The following is a 26397-nucleotide window of genomic DNA, read 5'->3' on the forward strand; positions in this document are numbered from 1 at the left end:
AGCCTTGAGCCGTTGCTGGAAGAAGATACGAGGGATCGGATTTCTATTAATCTCCTTACTTTCTCAAAAACATTGAACCTATCAGATCAGGGGTGGGGAACTCCAGGCCTCAAGGGCCGGTGTCCTGCAGGTTTTAGATCTCACCCTGGGTCAACACACCTGAATCACATGATCAGTTCGTTACCAGGCCCCTGGAGAACTACAAGACATGTTGAGGAGGTCATTTAGCCATTTGAATCAGCTGTGTTGGATCAAGGACACATCTAAAACCTGCAGGACACCGGCTCTCAAGGCCTGGAGCTAATACTAGAATATCTTTTTTAAATGTTGGTGAATAGAAATATAAAAAGACATGAAATGTGAATACAGGTAAATTATTTTTTTTTTTTAATGTCATCCACCCAAAACTGTTAAAAAAAGCTGTTAAACCCCTCAAAAACCAAACCTCCACATACATTTTTAAAACTGTCCTCTGAATACAAAGAAAATGGCATGCTATGCCACACCGATGGCTTTCGAAAAGAATGAATCGCAATTATCTTTTGTCTTTGTTATACACACTTAAACATTAAATATTACTGGTGGAAAACAAAAGTAATCATTTAGCTTAAATACCTCCAAACCTCAAATAATCATTTGCAGTAGTTACAGAGGAGACTTGTACAACCAGAGGAATACATTCATTCATCCAACCATTCATTCATTTATCAATTCATCCATTCTTCCCTTATGCTAGAAAATTAACCTTTTACAATGCACCTGATTTGCTCACAAAAACAAAGAGAAAAAAGAAAAACAAAGATTTTATTTTGCTGGTTACAGCAAAATGAATGATCACAGTTTGTTTGATTAAAAAAAAATAGATATATAAATCATTTTTAAAAATACGCAATAGCAGCAACTCATTGCATTTAGGCACATGGACATGGGTCGTGTCCAAATTCATGGGCTGCATCCTCCTGAGGACCCGGCCTTTGCGGTCTACGTGGGCCGGGTCCTCAGAAGGTCGGGTAGGCCGGAAGTAAACGGCCGTGAAATTGGACGGTCTAGCCTTCAGATTAGCGTCGCCGCTGTCTCGGTGGAGTTTAATAAACTCAGCCGTCTGCTCCTTGCTATCTAAAATATAACAGGACACTGGCGTAAATTCTCGACTGGCTCATACTTATGTTTAATCAGTTTTCTGTTTGACGTTTAGTCAGCTGTGTAAAAACCAAGGAGGAGGGGGATTAATAAAGTTTTATTTTATCTAATCTAATCTAATAACTTTAATCTCAGCCAAACCGATTTACTCACGAACAAACAAAACACTGAAAAAAGCCCAACAATAACATTTTTAGGTTGTCTAAGTGACTTATATATTACGTTTAACCCGAGCAGCGAAAGTCCGCGGTGATCTGAAAATGATGTGCCGGGAGTTGTGCCGTTCTCGGCCGCATCAGTAACCCTCGAGCTCCCGGCTAGCTATCGAGCTGGTGGGTAGCAGACGCCTCCGAAAACGTCGAAGCACTTTTGCAAATATGCGATATCTTGATAAACCGAGCAGATATTTGATGTTTACACAACTACTTTCTCGCCTGAAAATATGTTAAAAGGTTATTTTGTGACCCAGAAAGATTAGTATGAGTAATTTTAAAACTTAGTAGCGGCCGCCATTGTTGGAAACTGGAGTTTGGCTGGGCCGCGCTATGAATTCTGGGATATGGTAGGCCACGAAGGACACACCCAACCCATCCTTCAAATTCGGGGAAAAGGAGGACGCATTTGTCGGCTACATTCGGAGGAGTCTACGAATTTGGACAGCCTTCGGCGCGTCGCTGTCTACAAATGCGGCCTCAGGAGGATGCAGCCCATGAATTTGGACACGACCATGGTCAAGACAACTCCCTGAAGTCAAAACAGTATGGTGAACAAAAGTGTTTTTAGTGAACGTGTCATGGTTGTTGGTGCCAATCTGGCTGTTCTGAGTATTTCACAAAATGCTTATTTACTTTTCTCACACAACCGTCTCTAGTTATTGAATGTAAATTATGTAATGAATGTAAAGGCTGGAATGCGAGTACGGGTCTAAGATATCATTTTCAAACTGTGATGGTTCATACCAATAACAGCATGAGCCTTTCATTTTGGGGAAAACTGGGTCAAGGTCACAACAAATGATAAAATATATAAGAATTTTATATTACCAACATTATCCTTAGACCTTAGGAGGAAGGGCCTCGTCTTTCAAGACCTTGTATTTACATGTTGACTTTACTCTCAAAATAGTATTTAAACTTTATTCCCTAAGCTCTTTCTATCTAACACATTACAGAGACACTTGGTGTTATTGTCTTGCCAAAGAATACTTGGCATATTGTGGTGACTCGATAGGGATCAAACCACCAACCTTACAATTAATAGGTGACCTGCTCTACCTCCTGAGCTACAGCCACCCCAGATAAAAATGCTTTCCCCATCTCTGATTCTTCCAACCTGACAACTGGGCAAATTCTATGGGACGTTATATTGTGGATTTAGTAAATGTTTCTACTCTCTTCAGGTGGCATAGGCAGGACAGTTAAAATATTTGCAGTTCTTCAAGTCAACAGTTTTATATTAAGGACTATTTAAATGGTCACACTCATATCACACAGCATTGGAACCAATGTGTTCTTCAAAACGCTTGTAGTTATTCAAGGTAGGCAATTAAGCCATATTCAGGTAAGTGTAGGGATTTTACTGGCACTTGGTGCAAAATAAGCAAACTATTCAGAAAACAATGACACAATGAATTCACAAATGCCCCTGATTCAAAGATGCACATTCATGATCTGATTCACTGTGTTTAACAAGTGACCATTGTAGTGCCTGTACATCTTATCCATTAGTTCTATGTCAAGTTCAACATCCCCACCCTCTTCAACACCTTGTCCACGTTGGGAATGAGTTTTTCCTGAAAGTCCCACAGTCGTTTATCCACATTAAGTTGCTCCAGGGTTAATGATCCCTGTAGAGCCACACGGACATGAATGATCCGACAAACATCTAGTGGAACCTTGTAGCGTTCTCCAAAATTCTTGATCACTTCATGGACTGAAGTCCACTCCACCATTCTGTGACACAAAACACAAGACAGTTAACTGCTAGGAGTTAAGGGTACACCGATTACTGAAGATCCTGCTCTTTAGGAGTGCCCTGAAGGTTCTTTGAAAGTTTCACAAATCAGTCTTGGGGGACCCTTAGTGAATGTTCCCTGGGTTTTCTGGCAATACCTTAAGGGATGATCTCTGAAAAATTGGCAAAAATAACCCTCAGGTTGTTCGGACATTCTCTAAACTGTGACCTTTAGGAAACCCGTAGGGAGCCTTCCCTCAAGGTTTCTGTTTCCTGGGTTCATGTTTACATTTTGTGTTAGTTCTGTATGAGCAATATGACATATTTCAAATCTGAAAGTTCAAATTAGATAGGAACAAAATAAGAACTTTTGTTAAATGTGTTTTGTACCTGGGACTGTCATTCCAACCAGTTTTGATGTTTCTCATATCTCATATCATGGTTTATCAAGTTCAATAACTAAGGTACTTATTTTTTTTTTAACTTGCAGTCAAATGTATAATTAAGTAAACCGAAGAACTGTATCCTAAATAGAGTAAATCTTCCGTCTGACAAATTCAGCTTACCTTGGCCGAACTATGATCTTGTGTGGATGGTATATGTTTCTGGCGGGGTCCTCCCTGTAGATGTGCTCCAGAATATTAATTCCTGGCACCCCGTTCCACTGAGGCAGGTGAAACCGTCCGCTTGGCTCAAAGTGTTTCTTTGGGAAAATATGATTCTCAATAAGGAACACCCCTGCCTTCAAATTAGATAAAAACAAGTCAAATACAACTTATTGTATGGGATACTGAATTTTTGATGAAATGTATTTTCAAATTTATTACAAGAACAGCCTACATTTGGATGCTGATTTCGGAGCGTGTTCATCAAAGACATCAGGTCATCGTGCTGGTATGGCATTATAATCTCATCAATGTCATTCAACAGGACATAGCGAGAACGCTCCATTGATCTGTAAATGCACTCATTAAGTGTGGTCAGCTGGCCAAAGTAATGCAAATCCCCTCCATGCTCTGAGTGAAGCCAGCCACGAGATGGATTCAGATGCTTGTCAATGGGCCAAGGAACCATTTCCACAAAGCCCTCGTCGCTGTAACTCTGCAACAGGCGATTGAGCTCTAGACCACAGCTGGTGTTATAGATCACCACTCTGTTCACACCCAGCAACCTGGGACAAAATAAATGGTAAATGGCCTGTATTTATATAGCGCTTTACTAGTCCCTAAGGACCCCAAAGCGCTTTACATATCCAGTCATCCACCCATTCACACACTGGTGATGGCAGCTACATTGTAGCCACAGCCACCCTGGGGCGCACTGACAGAGGCGAGGCTGCCGGACACTGGCGCCACCGGGCCCTCTGACCACCACCAGTAGGCAACGGGTGAAGTGTCTTGCCCAAGGACACAACAACCGAGACTGTCCAAGCCGGGGCTTGAACCGGCAACCTTCCGATTACAAGGCGAACTCCCAACTCTTGAGCCACGATCGCCCCAAAAATAAGGCAAATTAGTTCATCGTTGTCAGCAAACAAAACAGATTACTAAAAACAATTGTGGTTTATATAGCAAACAGTTGGTCATTTTTCTATCCTTAGTATAATATTTATACTGTGTTATACTATTTATACTGTATTAGCCTGTACCTGTCACAATAGCTTGCAGCTATGTGACTGATAAAATACACAGACAAAAAATAATATTATAATCATTAAGAGTAGACTGTGGTGTTTCTCAAGTAGGAGGGACACTGTCTATTCCTAACTGGTTCTGAACAGCTGGAAATCCACAGTTTACAGGGCTAAAAATCCATTTTCCTACAGTGTCTGAAAAGACGTACAGCTCCTGCAGAATTTTAAACCGTGCTCCCATAAATATTTAGTGCCAAGTGATAGACTTCTGAGGGGCAAGACACTATCCAACAGTTGTGTCTGTTACTCCAGAAGCAACAGGAGTAACAGACACAACTGTGCAATGTGATACAATCCAGACACTGCATTGAAGAGGAGCCTTTGCAGAGCTTGTTAGGTTTCATTCTGTGTCAGGACCAGCTGCTGTTGCACATTTTTGACTTTGTAGCTTGTGGTGGTGTTGCAGTACTCACTTGTACATCTCCAGAGTCTGTGCAAACTGAAGCACATTGTTGTAGTCACCAAAGAGGTTAGAGATGCAGACTGTGAAGTCAAACTGCATGTTTTCTTCCTTCTGTCCAACTGTGTCTTTGTTTCTTATTGGGAGCCATTGATCAGTAGATGGACTCTCTTTGTCTGGTGTAGTCAAGAGAGTGACATGTGTCGCATTGCAATTCTGAGGAATCTGACACATGACATCCGTAGTGACAAAGGGAAAACCAAAGTTATCTGGATGCTGTAAAATTGTTGCTGGAGTGGTTTTACTCAAATAACCAGTACAGCAGAAAAAGCAGTGAAGGGGTTGAATGGAGTCTCTCCTAAATATGCCAATGATGCGTATATCAAAATCCTTCACTCTTTGGTCCATGTAGGCTGACACCAGTAAGTGCTTGGTATTGTTAAGCGGCGTGATGGTCTGCTCGGATATCCTCATGGAGCAAGCACTTGGCGGCCCAGATGATTTTGGGATTGAGTTGTATGTGCTGGGCGTTTTCACAGTGAAGACCAAAAAGAGGAAGAGTGCAGTGATGAAGATGAGAACCAACTTCTTTTTAAAATGCTTTAACAGCTCCATCCAGGCAGTGGAGATGAAACCAGTTCCCAACCTGTACCAGAACACAGAATTGTGGTTAGTTTCAAAACTAGCAAAATTTGAACTCTGATGAAAAACCTTTAAATCTTAAAATCTTAAAAGAAAAAAAATAATCTAGAACTACCAAATGTTCACATTACTTCAACCCAGTGTCTTCTTGCTGCGTAGTCTCAGATTACACAAACAAGGAACAACAATTAAAAATATCAATTTATTACAAAGGTTAGACCTAATGATGTTCTCTGGCCAGTGGCTTTTGCTTGGACCCTTTGAAGTATAGAAAAGAGTGTGCTGTCCTTCAGGGACTACTGTGATAAGCTGATAAAGACAATTAAGAGATAGGATAACTGGGGTGAGATCTAGCCTTAATCTGCCTTGGTAGATATTAATGAAGGACACTATCTATGGAAATTTTGGATAGTCATAGCTGGACATCCACAGATGTAATAGATACACTTAAGAGTTCCCATTATAGATATCACTCACTACACCATGGACAATGCCACACACAAAGAGGAAACCTAATTCTTATTGACATACTTTATTTCACTAGCTGGGCCAACATCCTCACTTTAAGTTTGACAGCGTTTTAGTAGGTAAAAGTGAATGCTTTGACATGAATTGAGCTGCAGTTTGTGGAAGGCCTCAAAGGGGACTGGTGATGGCTCCCAGGTACTATATAGAAGTGAAGAAGGAGGGAGGGTGGGGCACGAAAACGAGAATGATCGGCTTGCAGAACTGGGGGAACCTATTTAGATGACAGCTGGAAGGAGCGTGTTTGGAGATGTGGTCCTGCTCCTGAAATTCCGATACATAATCTCCAATGCTAAATCTGGAATACTAAATGGTTAAAGAACATTGTTATGCAATAACTGCAAGTTTCCCCTTGAACAGCTGCTACCAAGAAAAGAAGCCTCCTCTGTGTAGCCTGAAAGGTGAAGAGCAAATAAAATCTTTTGTAAAATTCGCATCTGCTTGTTTTGTTTAATTGCTTTCTTCCTAATGGAAACTGAAGGAGAACCTTCCTTTGTTGCAAAGAGGATATCATCACTAGTAAATCACACAAGCTTTATAAGACTTCCATATTTTAGAAAAAAAGCAAACTTATACTATTGAAGGTAATGAGAAATTGTATCTCTTTAACACCTGACCTGTCCAGAGGGTCAGTCAATGAGCTCGTCAATAGCTTCAATGCTAACATGTTAAATGTAATGGACACTATTGCTCCCATTAAGGTGAAGGTTATCTCTGGAAGGAAAAAGTCTCCATGGAGAAACTCCACACTGGTGAAAAATGAAAAAAGAGAGTGTAGGAAAGCTGAGCGCAGATGGAGAAAAACAAACCTCCAGGTTCATTATGACATTTATAAAGAGAAACTTCACAATTATAATTTACAACTGAGGAATGCAAGGAGGTCCTACTTCTCTGACATCATCACTAAAAACAGCCATAATTCTCGGGTCTTATTTTCTACAGTTGACAGGCTAACAAACCCTCCTGTGTCAGTGGCAGCTGAACTTCATTCGACCATGGCCTGCAATGACTTTGCCAAATTCTTCACTGAAAAAACCCAAAAAATTAGACAAGCAATTGGTACATCAACAGCAGATCCAGGATATGTACTGTGTCCACCAAAAAACTGTTTAAACACCATGAAACAGTTTCACCCTATTAACAGCAAAGACCTGGAGGACATCTTAGGTCAACTGAACTCCTCCTCCTGCTGTTTAGATGTCCTGCCAACAAGTTTTTTCAAAAAGGTCTCAAAGACTTTAGAGTCAGACCTGTTACAGATCGTCAACTTTTCTTTATTATCAGGTGTGTTTCCAGAATCACTAAAAACTGCTGTAATCAAACCTATACTGAAAAAGGACAATCTTGACAAGACACAAATGAACAACTACAGGCCGATCTCAAATCTCCCGTTTTTAAGTAAGATCATTGAAAAAGCAGTTTCTCAACAGCTCAGTTACTTCTTAAAACAGAGTAATTGCTACGATGCCTTCCAGTCAGGTTTTAGACAGAACCACAGCACTGAAACCGCTCTGACCAAAGTGTTCAATGACATATGTCTGAATACAGACAGTGGAAAAATGTCAGTCTTAGTTTTACTGGATCTCAGTGCAGCATTTGATACAGTTGACCACAACATATTACTCAAACGACTGGAGAACTGGACAGGTCTTTCAGGAACTGTACTAAACTGGTTCAAAACATACGTAGAAAACAGGAAATACTTTGTATCAATAGGTAACTTCACATCTGAGCAGACAAGTATCACATGTGGAGTTCCCCAAGGTTCCATCTTGGGACCCCTTCTGTTTAACATCTACATGCTCCCACTGGCACAGATTATAAACAACAACAAAATAAACTATCACAGCTATGCAGATGACACACAAATATATATCACAATGTCACCAGGAGACCGAGGCCCTGTACAGGCTCTTGGTAAATGCATTGAGGAAATCAATGACTGGTTGTGCCACAATTTTCTCCAACTAAACAAAAACAAAACTGAGGTAATAGTCTTTGGCGCCAAAGAAAAACGATTACAGGTCACCAGAGAACTTCAATCTATACATCTAAAAACCACAAACCAGGCGAGAAATTTGGGTGTAGTGATGGATGCAGACCTAAACTTAGAGAAACACATTAAGACAATAACAAAGTCAGCTTACTATCACCTCAAGAATATATCAAGGATAAAAGATCTGATGTCTAAACAGGACCTGGAAAAACTAGTCCATGCATTCATCTTTAGTAGGCTTGATTACTGTAACAGCATCTTTACAGGTCTACCTAAAAAATCAGTCAGACAACTACAGCTCATTCAGAACTCTGCTGCTCGAGTCCTCACTAAGACCAAAAAAGTGGACCACATCAGTCCAGCTCTGAGGTCCTTACACTGGCTGCCTGTCCGTCAGAGGATAGACTTTAAAGTTCTGATGCTGGCCTATAAAGCTCTGAATGGTTTAGGACCAAAATACATCAATGACCTCCTGACCCAGTATGAACCATCCAGATCCCTCAGGTCATCTGGATCCGGTCTTTTATCAGTTCCCAGAGTCAGAACCAGACACGGAGAAGCTGCATTCAGCTTTTATGCTCCTTATATCTGGAACAAACTCCCAGAAAGCCTCAGATCAGCTGAAACACTCAGTTTATTTAAATCCAGGTTGAAGACTCACCTGTTCTCAGCTGCATTTGAATAAAGCACCAAATCCACACTTTAAGCTTAAATTTCAAAACTTACATTAACTACTGATTTTATCTACTGTTCTGATTTTATCTGTTTTGATTTTATATACTGTTGTTTGTTTGTTTGTTTGTTTGTTAATTAGTTAGTTAGTTTATTTGCTTGTTTTAATCAATTTTAAATCATGCTTTTTATTTGTTCTTGTTTCTAATGTCTCTGTAAAGCACTTTGAATCACCTTGTTGTTGAATTGTGCTATACAAATTAACTTGCCTTGCCTTGCCTTGCCTCTTACTGTCATATGGGTATTCCATATATTAAAACAAATATATACCCAAACCCACGGATGCCAAAAGATCTTTTGGCATCCGTATGCAGTACTGTGAGCCACTCCTCATTTCTTTAAACTTTCCTGTCTTGTATTTTCTTTTTCTTATTTTTTGTTTTGTTCATGAGCAATAATTCACCAGGCTTTCAAAAAGGAAACCCTAAACATTTTCAGTGGGATATTTTCTTGGATTGTTTGTTAAATCCCTTAACACTGACCTGTCAATCATTTAAACGTGAAAAGGCATTTAAATCAAGAATGAGCCAGTGTTGTGTCTACACAGACAACTTAGCAAACAACCAATCATAAATTTTATGTTTAAGCACCTTGTTACATGCAGCCTGATTCAGCTGAATCTACACCAACAAGGTCATTCCTGAAGAAATATTAACCAAAACCTTGTCATATCTCAGCATGCTGTGCAGTGTATCCTTAACAATATGAGGAAACTGGACAAATGGAGGGCAAAAGAAGAAGTGGCAGGCCTAAAAAAAAAAAAAACAAAAAAAAAAACAACTATCTACAGCAGATGAACAGTATCTATTGAAAAACAAACAAACAAACAAACAAACAAAAGAATCCAGCAAAGACCTGGCACAGGAGCTGAGATGCATCTAATCCTCCAGTTGATCGATCTACTGTTCAGTGAAGCCTCAACAAAAATCGTCTCAATGCAAAGGTGGCTGTTTAGAAATGTTTGGCAGAAAAGTCAAATTTTGTCCAAAACTCGAGTGCCTTGAGGTGACTTTAGTGGTGATTTAGCATTAGAAAAAAAACCCACTTTAAGTTACTGTGTTGTGTTCAGGTGTGCATAGTGCTGACGTGGGACAATTTCCAATTTCGTTTGTACTATTGTACTAGGTATGACTGTGCAATGACAATAAAGCGTTATCTTATCTTAAAAATATATATTAAAAAGAAGTAAAAAAAGACTGTTGCAGAAGCCAGAAAAGAGAGGTTTAAGACTGGTGGAAGACCTGCAAATAAAGACACGGAGCAGTTGGATGAATTGCTGATGGGAATAATGGAAAACCAACAACCTTTGGAGAACATATGAGATGATGACCATTAAGACAGCTCAGACGGGGGATCAAGCACACCTAAACTGAGTATATTAGTGCACTGATTTAGCCTCTCCTAATCATTTTATACTATTGTTTGTCATCAACAACTGTCTCATCTGTTCATTTAATCACATTAACTGTTCTTGTGTGTAGTTGGAAATCAAATGGACAGAAATGCAGAGTTGCAAGGCAACTTCCTAATGGAGCTTCGGGAGTTGCAGGGGCGTCAAACGGCCGCTGGCTATGTCCAGATGTTGACGAGAGGATCCGTTATTACTGAGGGCCCTCGTCTTTGTGGTAACAACTGGGTTTTTCAACAGGACAACGCTACAGTACACAATGCCCGCAGAACAAGGGACTACTTCCAGGAGAATAACATCACTCTTCTGAACCATCCCGCGTGTTCCCCTGATCTAAATCCAGTTGAGAACCTTTGGGGATGGCCATTTTTCAAGACGTTTTAATCTTTTGAACGGGACTGTATAAGAGATATTTAAAGTTATCAATTTTTCCTATGGGCAGCACGGTGGCACGGTGGTTAGCACTGTTGCCGCACAGCAAGAAGGTCCTGAGTTCAATTCCATCATCAGGCCGGGGTCTTTCTGTGTGGAGTTTGCATGTTCTCCCCATGTTTGCGTGGGTTCTCTCTGGGTACTCCGGCTTCCTCCCACCGTCCAAAGACATGCAGCTTGTGGGGATAGGTTAATTGGATAATCCAAATTGCCACTAGGTGTGAGTGTGAATGGTTGTCTGTCCCTATGTGTTAGCCCTGCGACAGACTGGCGACCTGTCCAGAGTGTACCCCGCCTTTCGCCCTATGACAGCTGGGATAGGCTCCAGTGCCCCCCGCGACCCTGAAAAGGATAAGCGAATGGATGGATGAAATTTTTCCTATGCTGCATAATTCCATAAATCTTGCTTTATACTTTTCATGTCGAAAATAGTAAAAATAAAGAAAATCCATTAATGAGAAGGTTTGTCCAAACTTTTGACTGGTAGTGTACATTTTCTGGTAGAGAGGTGATGAGCTGCCCACGGGAATATGGAGGAAAAACACAGACATGAATGTAGCTTACATCTGTGGATCTGTGCAAAGCTGGCAGTGTTAAATTTGTTTCAAAACCCCCACGTGGGCTTGTGATGTATTATATTTTAAAAAAAATTTAAATTTGCCTCTTATGGGCACCAGCATACCCTCCGCATTGATCACTCTGCTTACTGCCACAACATCAGCATGCAGTCACTTATATTAATGCCACTATTAAGGTGTGGTAACCTGCTGCAGTATTCTTCTGAATGATAGGTGCTGGGCACAAATGTACTGATGTAGGAAGAGAAGAAATCAAAACCAGAAGCAAATTGTTAAAAACACTTTGGAAAAACTAAGTCTCCAATTTTTAAACAGCTGCAACATTGTCCTCTGTATAACTGTATCCGAGTTTCTGTACTGGAATATCATTAAAAACGAACACACTCAAACATTTGTGTCTTCAACCCAGCTGTGACACAACCCGCCACGTTACGAGAAATCGAGAGCTACACAATCGGCCGCAAATATTGTGACGAATGCCTCATGATGTGATATCAAAATCAGCGAGCGACACCCATGACACAGGTTGCACAGCAAGCATAAAAACAACATCATTATCCATTCCTGGGTCCACTCTTCTTTGATTTCCATAGCCAAAACAAACACTGTGGTATCACTGAGTTAAAAGTGGCCCAAATGATTTCATCTTCAATAAAATGATCAGTGTGGCTGCCTCCCAGCTGTTACAGTAACATTAACATCCAGGCATGCATGAAAGAGAGTTTGAAGTTAGCAGGAAGTTAGTTTGCCAGTTTCCATCTAAAGATGAAATGCCATGATCCGACTGGCACGATCTGATATCGTCGTGTTGGTGTTGTTCCCAGATCATCATACTAAATGTTGTTCCAGGATCAACATTGCAAGTGACCAATCAATGTTGTGACGTCATACTTTTGCGACTTTGGGAAAAACTGCCGTAAAACAAAAAACTGTACTTAAGCTGCGAGAAACCGCCTCTGTCCGCCGATCAACGGACCCTGACCCTGACCCTTTAATAAATGGTAAGCAGAACTGATATTGTCCTTGCAACATTGGAATTTCATAAATGCACGAATGGCTTGGCGCGCAAAAGAATAACCTGGAACAACATTTTCATGATGATCTGGGAACAACACCAACACTACGATATCAGATCATCCTTCTGACTGACGGATTTCTAAAAACACTAAATTAAACAGCACCAGTGTTTGTATGGTTTATGAAGTTGGGCTAGCTGGCATAGAATGGCTAGCTACAGAGCTATGGTTAAGATAATACAAACAAATTTGCAGAACGAAGATTGAGGATGAACATTAACTTTTTCACCCCAAAACCCCTTAATGTGAGAGTCAAATACAAATACAACCATATAACAGGTGTACAGGCTAAGCCTACGCTTGAAGCCACTGAGGTGTATGACTGGTGAACTTGACAAGAAAGTCCAGTCAATAACTCCAGCTGTATTTACCTTGTCAGTTTAAGCAGTCTAAGCAATCACCGTTGATTGCATTTGATATTTCACAGTTGATCGTAAGATCCAACATCATCCAACATAAATCACCGCAGTCACAAACTGTTTGGTCCTTCCAACCAGCAACACCTGACCCTAATTAAATGTTCTACCTTCCATACAATCATTTACAAATACAAAAAAGTGACACCTAGAGGCACACATAAGGTAATAAGCAAAACACAAAAATGGCTCCTACACACCAGGCCCTAAGTGCAATGGCTGTCAGACATGACAATTCTAATTATAAAGCAAATAAGGAGCCAAATTAAAAATAAAGTACTTCCATTTTAGACACACACACAAAAAATAAAATAAAATAAAAGCACTTAAATACACTTTTAAACTACAGTCTAATGTAAAAGACAAAGTTTAGTTACAGGGATTTCAAGAATGTTGGTCTTTGTCTTTAAAGTCCATTTTTATCATGAATGGTTTCACGAACACGTCTAAGGGGCCAAGAATCTCGGGGGACAGAAGAACCCATTAAAATAACTATATACCCTGGTTTTAGATTTTTCCTCTTTTGGTTGTCTTTTTGTCTCTTGTGTAACAAAGGCAGGTATTCACGTATCAGGAGGATGTGATTTGGAGTAAATGACTCTAGGTCTTTTGGATCATCAGGCAGCTTTGTTATGGGTTGATCAATTGCAATTGCTTCAACTTCACACAGAACTGTATTTAATCCATTGTTGTTGAACTGTTGTTGCTGAAGAACTGATCTCAAAATCAGTCTGAGTACTCACAGCCCTGCCATTGTCTATCATGTCGGCCAGCCATAAAATCATAAAAAAAAAACAAAACCAAAAGACATGAGAAGCCAAGCAGGAAAGACAAGGGAGGGAGAGTATGGCATTATTTTTGTGCCACTATTCTGAGTGGACGTAAAAAAAAAATTGAGCGCAGGTAAAAAAAAAGTTTGCAGGTGCAAGTGTTGTATTTTGAGGAGAAATTTATTTTGAGCGAACAAAAGCTGAATTTGATTGAACAAAATTAATTGCTGCGTGCAAAAAATGTATTTCAGTGTTTGCTATTATCCATACACACACACAATAGCAGCCCCTCTCACTCAGTTTTTGCATTTGCGTTCGCTCGCAATGTGTTGCTCGCATTCTTAACATTTCTGCCTGTGCGCGCTCAACTCTTTCTGTACACCGTTATATTTGTGCCACAAAACCAGCCAATCATAGACTTGGATGTCAAAAAATCTGATTGGCTGTTCTGGTCTCCAATCAGCTCGAAATGACGATATGCAATATCCCAGAATCCAAAACTCAAACTCCAAAAACTCAAAGTCCAAAACTCAAAGAGGCAGTGGTGGAGGAACACAGAGTGGCGGAGTTTGAAATATTACTCTTTCTGGGTCACAAAATAAACTTTTAAGATATTTTCATGCGAGAATGGTGCTGTGTGTAAAAAAGATTTGTATGTGTAAAAAAGATTTGTGTGTGTAAAAAGAATTTGTGTGTGTGTATAAAAGATTTGTATGTGTGTATAAAAGATTTGTATGTGTAAAAAAGATTTGTGTGTGTAAAAAAGATTTGTGTGTGTGTGTAAAGAAGATTTGTATGTGTAAAAAAGATTTGTGTGTGGACTTAGCCAAAACAAAACCCTGCAAGTTACAAGTATGAATTTTGACCCTATTTTTTTTTTGTAACGGCATGAACAATGAGAGGTGGTGGATTGGCCAGATGCTGGCCGATGTGTAAAAATAACTCAGTTGTTTGGTGGTGGCTATGGCGGAGCTTCCACAGAGGCAACAGGTGGATGAGGGAAGGTGAGGCAGGAGGAGAGACCCGAGGCGGCCGCTGGTCCAAGTGTCAGGTGAACTGAACTTCAGCTAAGAAGTTATGCCCTGCAGTCTATCTGGGTCAGATATAAACCAAGTTTAGGCGCAGTTTATTTTCGTTGTGCTGACTTTTTACAGTCAGTTACAATACCTCATACTGCGTGAGCTAGTATGACGAGTTTCTATACAGCTGTTCGGTTGCTATGATGTTACTGATAGTGAACTTTATTTTATTCATAAGGTTAGTTAGTAGAGTTGCCAACAGCTCCTTAAAAAATGGAATGGTCCCTCATTCAGAGAAAATATTACGCGTTTCGTCTTGAGCTGAGAAGAGACGCAGTTTGTCCCGCACTTCAGCTAGGATGGAAAAAGAAGCTGCCTCTTCTCTTATCTCCCCTCCCTCTTCTATTGCTACTTCAATCATGAAACTGATCAATGATCAGCTGATCGTCTCTCTTGTTTGTTTATCGCCCACTTTGCGCCAGAAAGAGGAAACCAGCGGATGTCGCGCTAAACAACAGCAGCACGTTTAAGCTTGATCAGCTGTTGTTAGAATTTATTTAATATTAATTTCTACTATCAGCTGATGTTTGCTGGAGCCACAGTTGTAAAGCTGCTGGTCATGATGTCGGTTTGGATATGTGGTGAGAGGGAAACGTGAAGATGAAACCAGGAGATGTCCTTACAATTTTATTGTTTTAGCTTCGGGGTGGCACCTGGGGTGGCCAGTCTGGTTAGGGGGGTGGCCTGTGCCCCCCCAGGCCACCCCGCTGGACACGCCACTGGCTGCGCACTGTGACTCACAGCCATGGTCCCGGGTCAGCCCTGACTTTGTGTTAAACCAATCCTAAAGTAATAATGGTATTTCTAACCACTGATATAGAAACAGGTTTACCTTTTAGGTGACATGAATGAGTTGAAGGGAAGTTATGAACTGTTTCTGAGAGACAAATAACACCAGGATCCTTTTCTAAGTAGCTGACAGCTGGTAACTGTGCAGGGGCGGGTCTAGCAAAGTGTTTCCAGGGAACCAGGTAGGGCATTAACAGGGAGAGGGGGGCACAAAGAAATACTTTTCTTTTTTATTCTCAATTCAAATATTTAGCTTTTATTAAATAATTATCTGAATCTTGTGAACAATGTTATTATCTGACGGAAAATGTATAGAAATCATACATATACCAAAAAGACAGTGTACATCACTGTCACAACAGCGTTTGTTTTCATTCAAAGACTTTATGGCTTTAATACCTGGTGGGCCGGTCTGTAGTGAAAATGCCCAATTTTTTTGTCCCAGTCCAGCCCTGCAGGTTAATACTGGCAGTGTCACCATGCCAGCTGACTGTATTTCATCATCAGCCAGTGTTGTTCTGTATACATCAATATTACCAAAGTTTACCATAAGGCAGCATATAAAGTATTTACTTGCTTTCAGGTTTTATTCAAATGTTAGTCTTTTCATTTGTTTCCCCACTTTTTTCCTGTTTCAAAATCAAACACCAGTTTGTGAGAAGATTATCTTCTTTTTTTTAACAGGCATTGGTTTTGCATTGGAATTGGCTAATTTGCCAATTGTATGTTAAAAATGTTCGTATTTTAATATTCAAAAATGTTTTTGCCCAAAACATATGTGCTCTACATGTCAGTAAAAATACTATGCAAATATTGAAGTTCTTGACTGCTGTTGTTAGAATTTATTTAAAATTAATTTCTAGTATCTAGTTTCTGTTTGCTGGAGCCACAGCTGTAAAAGCTGCTGCTCATGATATGGTTTGGAAACATGAAGGTGATACAGCAGTTATGCAAATATGTCATGCCTTGATAAATCGAGCAGGTATTTGAAGTTTACACAGCACCATTCTTGCATGAAAATATCTTAAAAGTTTTATTTGTGACCCAGAAAGAGTAATATTTCAAACTCCGCCCCTCTGTGTTCCTCCGCAACTGCCTCGTTTGAGTTTTGGACAAAATGGATTCTGGGATTTGCTTAGGCTGCTGCCCCCGCGACCCGGCCCCGGATAAAGCGGATGAAGATGGATGGATGGATGGATTCTGGGATATTGCATTTCGTCATTTCAAGCTGATTGGAGACCAGAACAGCCAATCAGATTTTTTTGCATCCAAGTCTGTGATTGGCTGGTTTTGTGGCACCAATATAACGGTGTACAGAAAGAGTTGAGCGTGTATGGGCAGAAATGTTGAGAGCACGAGCAACACATTGCGAGCGAGCGCAAATGCAAAAACTGAGTGAGAGGGGCTGCTATTGTGTGTTAGTGATGTGTCGGTCGCGAACGAAATGGCTCTTAGAGCCGGATCTTTGACGTGAACGACGCGAACCGTTCACGTCATTAGAAAGGCATAGTAATCATCCACAACTATTTTCAGTTGCGGATGATAAAGGATTCAGAAAGTTTATTCATGCAGGTCAATATGACAGAGAATATGAATCTTCGTTTTGTTTTCATATTTTAATTTATATTTAATTGTGTTGTGGTTTGCAGTGTTTTGTGTTTTTTCACTTTAAATTTGTAAAAGGAAAAAGCTGAAAATTGAAACAGTTAAAAGTTGAAATGTGAATAGTTGGTTTTTGTATTACCGTATTTTCACGACCATAATGCGCACTTAAAAGTCTTAGATTTTCTTCAAAAAGTACGGCGCGCCCTATAGCGCAGTGCGCCCTGTGTGTTGTAAGGAGGATGTAGTAGAGAACACCATGAGAACGCTAAAGGGTGAAGTGTGGGCGTTGATCGTATATACCGGGACAATCGCACATACCTGTATAAAAGGACAGGTATGTGCATTATGTGGAACATCGTTGTTTTAACAACCCTGAAAATGGCAAAGAGACACGCTTATGAAGCACAGTTTAAACTGAAGGCCATCAGCTATGCGGAGGAACATGGAAATCGAGCAGCGGCGAGAGAATTTAAGATTAACGAATCGATGGTTTGCAAATGGAGGAAGCTAGAAAACAAGCTCCGGCAGGTCAAGAAAACGCAGCTGAGTTTCCGCGGACATAAGGCGAGGTGGCCCGAGTTGGAGGAAAGACTCGAGCGGTGGATCATCGAGCAAAGAACGAGCGGGAGAAGCGTTTCGACGGTCACCATTCGGCTAAAAGCAGTTTCACTAGCTGAAGAGATGAACATTGAACATTTCCAAGGAGGTCCGTCTTGGTGCTTTCGTTTCATGAAACGGTGCCATTTTTCCATCCGGACCAGGACTACGGTAGCGCAGCAACTTCCAGCGGATTATAAGGAAAAGCTGGCCATCTTCCGCTCCAACTGCAGCAAACACATCGGCGACAAAAACATCCAGCCCAGCCACATCACAAACATGGACGAGGTCCCGCTCACTTTTGACATCCCGGTGAGTCACACTGTGGAGAAGAAGGGGACCAGCACGGTAGCGATACGCACAACGGGGTATGAAAAGTCTTCTTTTACTGTTGTGCTTGGCTGCCATGCTAATGGACAGAAACTGGTGATTTTTAAGCGAAAGACTTTGCCTAAAGAGAAGTTTCCAGCAGGAATCATCATTAAGGCAAATGAAAAGGGCTGGATGGATGAGGAAATGATGAAAGAGTGGCTGAGGGAGGTGTATGTAAGGAGACCAGGTGGTTTTTTCCACGCATCACCATCGCTCTTAATCGGTGACTCTATGCGTGCCCATCTCACAGCCGATGTGAAAAAACTAGTGAAACAAATAAACTGTGAGCTTGCTGTCATTCCGGGAGGCCTGACAAAGGAACTCCAACCGCTGGACATCGGTGTGAACCGCCCGTTCAAAGTAAGGCTGCGAGCGGCCTGGGAGCGATGGATGACCGATGGAGACCACAGTTTCACTAAGAGTGGAAGGCAGCGCCGGGCGAGTTACGCCACAATTTGGCAATGGATTGTAGATGCTTGGGCTAACATGTCTGCTGGCACTGTTGTTCGAGCTTTCGCAAAAGCCGGCATCATTTCCGAGGAGCCGCACGGCACGGAAAGTGACTCTGACAGTGAAGAAAGTGAACTTGGCATGTTTGATGGAGATTTAGCGCAGCTGTTCAATTCAGACACAGAGGATGAGGACTTCGATGGGTTTGATTGATGATAAAAATGTGAGTACCAAACTTTGTTTTGCTCCTGCTTTATTTTTAAATACGCACACTTGTATGCTTGTGTGTTGTTGATGATGACGATTACCGGTAATAGAAATGTGAGTAAGGTACCGAACTCAGGTTTGCTCCCGCTTTATTTTTAAATACGCATACGGTACTTGTATGCGCCCTATAATCCAGTGCGCCTTTTATGTGTGTGTTAAATACAGTGATGGCACACATAACTGAGACTACGCCTTTTAGTACAGTGTGTCTTATGGTCGTGAAAATACGGTATATGATTTATTTATTACATTTTATGTGGAGTGAATAAACAAAAGTATATTTACGGTGGCCCCTACAGACGAAGCACATACAAACTTCAAATCACGTACGAACTCTGAAGCACGTACAACCTCCAAAACACGTAAAAACTGAGAAGCACATAAAAACTCAAAACACGTACAAAACACAACAGAAGTGTTCCAGAATGCTAGGCACAGTGTTGAGCTTTTGTAACCTAGTGACTACACAAGCCAGCAAGTACCAATGACCGGATTTGGTGTGTGGTAATAACAGGCAAATGAACATTTGTTTAAATTATTTGAATATATATGAGTGCTTGTGTATAAATACACAAACAATACACATATGCTTTTAATTGTGTAATTTAAGTGATCTAGGTAGCTCTGTTTTGGAAGTTCAGTTAAAGCTAGAAATGTGTTTTGGAGTTTGTCCGTGCTTTTTGGAGTTTGTACATATTTTGTCTCTAGGGGCCACCACATATATTTATATATAAATAAAACCACTTTTTTTTTACATTAGTAGTTTCTTTTGTGCATAATTTTATATTATTGTTAATAATAAATTAATTAAGGCAACAAAACAACCTGAAGAGCCGGTTCGGAGCCAAAAGAGCCAGCTCTTTTTAGTGAGTCGACCCGAAAGAGCCGGTTCTCTAAAAAGATCCGGAAATCCCATCACTATTGTCTGTGTGTATGGATAATATCAAACACGGAAATACATTTTTTGCACGCAACAATGAATTTTGTTCCCTCAGATTCAGCTTTTCTCAAAATACAACACTTGCACCTGCAAACTTTTTTTTTTTTACGTGCGCTCAAAATTTCTTTATGTGAGCTCAGCATAGTGGCACAAAAATAACGCCATAAAATACAACGAAGTCACTAATGTGTGTATGGTACAAACGCTAGGACACAAGAAGCGCTATTTAGTCTCCTCGAATAGACGATAAACACTATTAGTGGTCGAATTAGAATATTTGTATTAATTCAAACATCAGCTTAAAGCCACTACCATTCCGCAGGTAACTCACTCGAGGCTGAAGTGTGGCCAGTATGTTCCCCGTTTGTCCCCACCAGTTGAGAAATAGAGTTTGAATCCGTGTGTCTGCAAGTGCACTCGGAGCCTTCTCCTCTGCTGCTCTTTTTCTACTTGATTTTGCTGTCTGGGCGTGACCAAGTCATTGTCATACGTCAGAATACTAGCGGAAATCATTCGGGAAAAATCGAATAAAACGGTTTGCCCTATACGCCTTTATTAGAAAGAAAAAGAACCCGATTAAAAACAAAAAAGTGAACATAAATATCTAAAGAAAGTAGCAATCTAAATGAAATAGTAGTAATACTGTAAATGTTTATGAGCTTCTTAAATCTTGCTCCTCAAATACTATCCGCATGTTTTTTGTTTTTTTTTACTCGACTTTTGTCGTTGCCTGTTCTCAAAATCATTCCTTACCTTGTTTGTTCTCCTTGTATTTCCTCTTTGGCAGTGTGACTTTCCCCATTTCCTAATTCTTGGACCTGCGCCCAGAGTCAGCCCTGTGCTTCTATACAACCGTCACTCCCCCTTCCGCATTTTTTTTTTTTTTTTTTTTTTTTTTTTTTTTTTGTGGGCTGTAGGTCCTTTCTGTTCCTTTCCTCATATCAGGATTTTGCGCTACCTACAGCTCATTTTCTTATCAGTTCAGTCAAATTATGTTATTTTAATATCTGCTTGTGTGACTGTATCTGTATTTGTTGAACAAGTTCACCTTAAATTCCTAATGGAAACAATTCAGGTGAAGGAAAGAGTTAAAAAATTAAAGCTTTTACTGTAGCAACATTATTTGTAAATCTGTATTTTTGAAAGTTTCCCATTTCAACGTGAACACACAACACATCACACCTTGAAACAGATGAGCTAACAGCAACAGAAAACCACACCAGGTTCCACACAACTGCAGCAGCAACTCTGTCATGCTTTAAATCTGCTTTCTATTAATTTCTCTTGGGGTTTTTTTAATTATTTTTTAAATTAACTGTTGGCTGTTGTGAAGCACTGATTTTATATCTTAAATTGTACTATACAAATAAAGTTTTACTTAATTACTATCATGTCCAGTCATAATATCACATGCACCGGATTCACTGAGAAATGTTTCCCTGTTGAGTCTACCATGAGAATGAAAGCAACTCTGAGGGTGACCGAGAGTTCAACCCAGCACTAGCAACTTAAACGCCAACATGGGGAATAAAACTTCTACTTGTGTTATCAAGCTTCATGCAACACATTGTAACATAACACCAAAATCTTGGTGATGGTTTAAAAGCATTCAAAATTGCAGAGCTATGTTGAGGATAATATATGTGAACTGACAGCTATAGTTGTAGTGATAATGAAAGTTACCTAACAGCTGTCATTAGAATTAATTCTACTGGTTGATTACCCAGTTTTCCACCAGTAGAGGTCCCTACAGAGATAAAATTACCGACTTGCTAGAATTGGTTGTTCTTTTATCATAAGGGATGATAACACTTTATCACAGCCACATTTAAAGATGGTCCATCTGTAAATCATTCAGCTAACATTTCCACTGTTTCAACCTGCTTTCTAGTATTACTTCATCCCATCCAAATTTTGTTTTGCAAAGCTCTTTCTTTAATTTTGTCAGGCAGCAGAACTGATCACTTTGTCAACATAAATCCTCCTTTATCCCAAGAAAGTAGTCATTTAAGGTCCCTATTACAACAAAGATGATCACTAACTCTGTCAATGCACCACTTTTGGGAGGATTCCAGCCTGCTAAGCTCAGCAACAGAAATCCTGGTCAAGCCCACAGATTACAGACAAGTCAGACTCAAAATTTATGCAGCACTTGATAATGAGTTGTAGCGTAGCTTGGCCTGACTGACCATTGGGGTCTAGCTGCAATTAAGACCCGTCTGGGATGGGTGCAAAAATGGCCAACTCAGTTGATGTAAACTCATCTGCCATTGCAACAATGTTTCCTCTCCCTCAGCCCTGTGGAGTTGGATCTTAAGTGGGATGGTCATGGCAGCTTAATGTTTTACCTTACCGCTGTGAGAACCAGTAACTAGAATCTGAGCGGATCAAGAAGCCATCAGCCTTCAGATACTTTGCCATGATTAGCACAGGTATAAAGTTATATATAATCCTAATAGGGCAGCACGGTGGTTAGCACTGTTGCCGCACAGCAAGAAGGTCCTGAGTTCAATTCCACCATCAGGCTGGGGTCTTTCTGTGTGGAGTTTGCATGTTCTCCCCATGTTTGCGTGGGTACTCTGGCTTCCTCCTACTGTCCAAAGACATGCAACTTGTGGTGATAGGTTAATTGGATAATCCAAATTGCCACTAGGTGTGAATGTGCGAGTGAATGTGAGTGCGAATGGTTGTCTGTCCCTGTGTGTTGGCCCTGCGACAGACTGGCGACCTATCCAGGGTGTACCCCACCTCTTGCCCTATGACAGCTGGGATAGGCTCCAGCGCCCCCCGCGACCCTGAAAAGGATAAGCGGAAGTGAATGGATGGATGGATAATCCTAATATATATATATATATATATATATATATTAGGATTATCCATCCATCCCTCCATCCATATATATATATATATATATACATATATATATATATATAATATATAAACCTTTATCATGGCAGAAAATTTGAACAGCCATAGCAGGACATCCACAGATCTAATACATAAACTCAACAAGGGCAGAGTTCCCATTAAAGATATCGCTCACCAAGCCCTGGACAATGATACACAGAAAGAGTTGCTATAACCTCCACATTGGTTGCTTTGCATGCTCTGGCAACATCATTACACAGTCATTTCTGATTATGCCCACTGTTAAGGTGCAGGAAGCCACTGCAGTAGTCTACTGAGCGTTAGGTGTTGCCACTCAGACAATACCACTACGGCAGCACTGATATAGGAAGAGAAGAAGTCAAAACCAGAAGATAAGACTTTGGCAAGTGGTTTTTTTTGTTGCAAAGTTATTCCAGAAAGTCACTTAAAAAAAAAAAAAAAGATTGCTGCAATATCTCCCTCTGTATATCTATATAGCTCAGGGCTTCTGTACTAGAATATGATTAAAATGGTAATAAGTGATACAATCATACTCATGTCATCAACCCAACTGGGGCAACCATTGCACAATGCTCCAGGTTGCAAAAATCACTATCAAAATGACAGCACACACCACAAATTGCAGCATCATTTTTAGCACACACCACCATCTGACAGGGGCAGGCATTGAGAATAAAAATGGCTTAATTCTTACTGACATACTTTATTCCTTAAATTTGGAGCACTATATGGTTTAAGAGCCCAGTTACACATTACAGTGTAACCTCGGATTCAGAGTAACTTGACATACGAGTAATCTGCAAGACGAGCAAAAAACTTGAATAAAATTTTACTTGGTTTATGAGCCATAATCTTAATACGAGCAAACTTATGGCTGTATACGTATGTTTTCCAGTAACAGCTGAGCCAACCTGAGTGTCATGCCGCATGAGCTCATGAAAAGCTAGCATTTGTTAAGCGTATTCTTTACATTGACCTCATCATCTCATTTCCCTCAGGTCAGCAGTGACTTTTCTCAAAGGTAAAGTGCGTTTTTATTTTTATTATATGCATTTTGTGTTAATCATTATGCATTTATTGCAGAAATATGTATTTGGGTCAATGATTTATATAGAAAATATGTTTAAAAGTGATTTTTACATGAATATTTTTGGAGCTTGGAACCATCCATCCAAGTTTCCAATATTTCTTTTTTGAACATTTGCTTTGACATATGAGTATTTATGGTTTGCAAGCAGCATTAAGGAACGAATCATACTCGTAAACCAAGGTATTACTGTAACTGCAAGTATTCTCTTCTATAACTGCTGCCAATCAAGAAGGGAAGCATGTACGGAGCCTAAAAGGTGAAAAGCAAATAAATCTTTTTTTAATGTTCACACTTTCTTTTTCTTTTTTAAATTGCTTTATGAACAAAAAACTAAAGGGAAACCTTCCTTTGTTTTCAAAGAAGATAATATCATTAACAAATCTACTAAAATGTGTATTTTTAAAAAAAGCAAATATGTACTATTGAAGGCAATGAGAAAATTAAATTTCTTACTGTCATATAGGCCTCCAGATTGTGAAAGAAATATACACCCTAAATAACAGATGCCAAAAGTGCCATCTTTTCAGTACTGTACTGTGAGCCACTCCTCATTTCTTTATCTTTTCCTTCCAGTCTGCATTGCTGAGCAGGTTTCATAGTTTTGCAGAGCAAGCAACATTATGAAAGTGTGCATATGAGAAATCTTTGGATTACATACTGCTGGTAATGGCATGGAAAAAAGAAAAAACACCCCATGACACAGAGTCTCTTTATTTTCTTTTACAACCTGGTGAGTTTCCAGGAAGGCCAGTTATACTGAACCTTTGTTGTGTTATTGTGGAGTTTTAAACTTACAATATCATATACTAATATACTATTTTATATTTTCAGTATACAATAGTACATTATTATATATTGTACATATATTTATTAGTTTCAGATGTAGCCATTCTTGTATTTTGCTTGTTTACATTATTGTATCTTGCACAACTCTGTTGCTTGTGAAGCTCGCACACAAGAATTTCACTCACATGTGCTGTACCAATGTACCTGCACATGTGATGTGACAATAAAAGTGATTTGATTTGACATTAGAAAAATAAAGCATGTATACATTGTTTTCTTTCTGCTTGAGCCATGCCATCAAAAACGATCTGCTCAAACCTGCAGATTACGGAGGAATTACCTAATGGTTTTGTGTGTAAGGTAGGTAAGGACCCTAGACTAGTGCTTTGAAATTAAAAATCAATCATAAACATATATTAGATTTACACTTAGTGGTGCAAATGCAAAAAAACCCATAAAAAAAAAACCACCAAATGTTTATAAGAATAACAAAAACAGTTTCTTCAACTAGATGATTTCCTATGCACAGTTCAAGTTTTGTTTAAAAAAAAAAATATCACAGTTTCTGCGTGTTTGCATTCTGTTTTTTAAATTATTATTTTTTAAATGTCTAATATCGTTGCCTCTATCAGTACATAGGCTATAGTCAACAGGATTTATAAAGTGGTTATACGAAAGGGTGGCAAAAGTACCGACTTTCGTTACTTAAGTAGAAACTCTGAGTTCTTTTCGCCAAGCTGAGCCAGTACAACTGATCACAGAGTTCCCACACATGCTAAATCTCACTTCAACCCTGACTCTACTCAATATCCTGTTTAAGTTTGGAGGCAACATCTCTACAGTACAAGCTAACAAAAAAAAAAAACCCTGCATGTGTCATACAGTGAATGCAGACTTCCTGTTACTGCCATGATATGTTTCTTGTAATTCATAAGTGAGCTACATAATGTCCCATGAAAAAATAAATAAAAAGAATGCTATAGTGTCTAATATAATGTCTTAGGGAAATTATAGTGCAAATGCAATGAAGTCACTAATCGGTGTATGCTATAAACTTTAGGACACAAGAAAACGCTATTTAAGTTACATCGAAATCGGAGTAGAAGATAAATACTCTGAGCGGTCGAATTAGAATATTTGTATTAACTTAAACATCAACTTAAAGCCACTATTCACCATTCAGCAGGTAACTCACTCGAGGCTGAACTGTAGTCAGTATGTCCCCCCGGTTGTGCCCACCAGTCGAGAAAGAGCTTTGAATCCGTAGGTCTGCAAGTGCACTCGGAGTCTTCTTCTCTCCTGCTCTATCCGGGCGTGACCAAGTCATACGTCAGAATTATTACCGGAAATCATCAAGGGGGGAAAAAACGAGTCAGTGGGAAAAACGAGTTCGCAAAATCGCACAAAACGTTGGGGAGAACTGGGCTTTTTTTTTGTTTTGCGTTGTGCACTATAGACGCACTCGCCTCTGATCGTGGTCTAAGCTTTATCGCGCAATGCCAACCACACACAGCTAACTGCGACGTAGTATTAGGGGCACATTAAGAAAGCATATTGCTGATCATTTTGAGAATAAAGTCTAAAACGTATTTCGGAAAAAAAAGTCTAAATCTGTCAGATACAGGCCATTTCCTTTTGTGCAAATCCACTTCCACATTTGTGTGTTTTTCTCTGGCCAGATAGAGCGTTCTGCACCATTACCACACTGTGTTTATGGGCTGAAAGAGAAAGACTTTCCTGTCCTTTTTGCTAAAACTGACTCTGAGGTACGA

At 39.9% G+C, this 26397-nt stretch overlaps 1 protein-coding gene across 4 annotated transcripts; it reads right to left on the reverse strand.

Moving 5' to 3' along the window:
• Nucleotides 1–370: 370 nt before the first annotated feature.
• LOC146646801 (uncharacterized) lies at nucleotides 371–26076 on the reverse strand. 4 transcript variants are annotated; one of them, XM_085391084.1, is made up of 5 exons: nucleotides 25802–26076; nucleotides 5200–5832; nucleotides 3934–4264; nucleotides 3660–3835; nucleotides 371–3092 (listed from the first exon to the last, which is right to left on the reverse strand). In XM_085391084.1, exons 2-5 carry the CDS (start codon nucleotides 5799–5801, stop codon nucleotides 2870–2872), a joined length of 1332 nt encoding a protein of 443 aa, XP_085247210.1. In that variant the 5' UTR covers nucleotides 5802–5832; nucleotides 25802–26076; the 3' UTR covers nucleotides 371–2869. The 4 variants fall into 4 exon arrangements, with proteins under 4 accessions (XP_085247210.1, XP_085247208.1, XP_085247209.1 ...); XM_085391082.1 differs by having other exon boundaries at nucleotides 25821–26069; XM_085391083.1 differs by lacking the exon at nucleotides 25802–26076 and adding an exon at nucleotides 20614–20742.
• Between the last annotated feature and the right edge of the window lie 321 nt (nucleotides 26077–26397).

This window comes from Rhamphochromis longiceps, linkage group LG19 (genome assembly GCF_057381845.1).
Source record: "Rhamphochromis longiceps isolate RC_006_pf linkage group LG19, R_longiceps_female_GT1.1, whole genome shotgun sequence".
NCBI lineage: Eukaryota > Metazoa > Chordata > Actinopteri > Cichliformes > Cichlidae > Rhamphochromis > Rhamphochromis longiceps.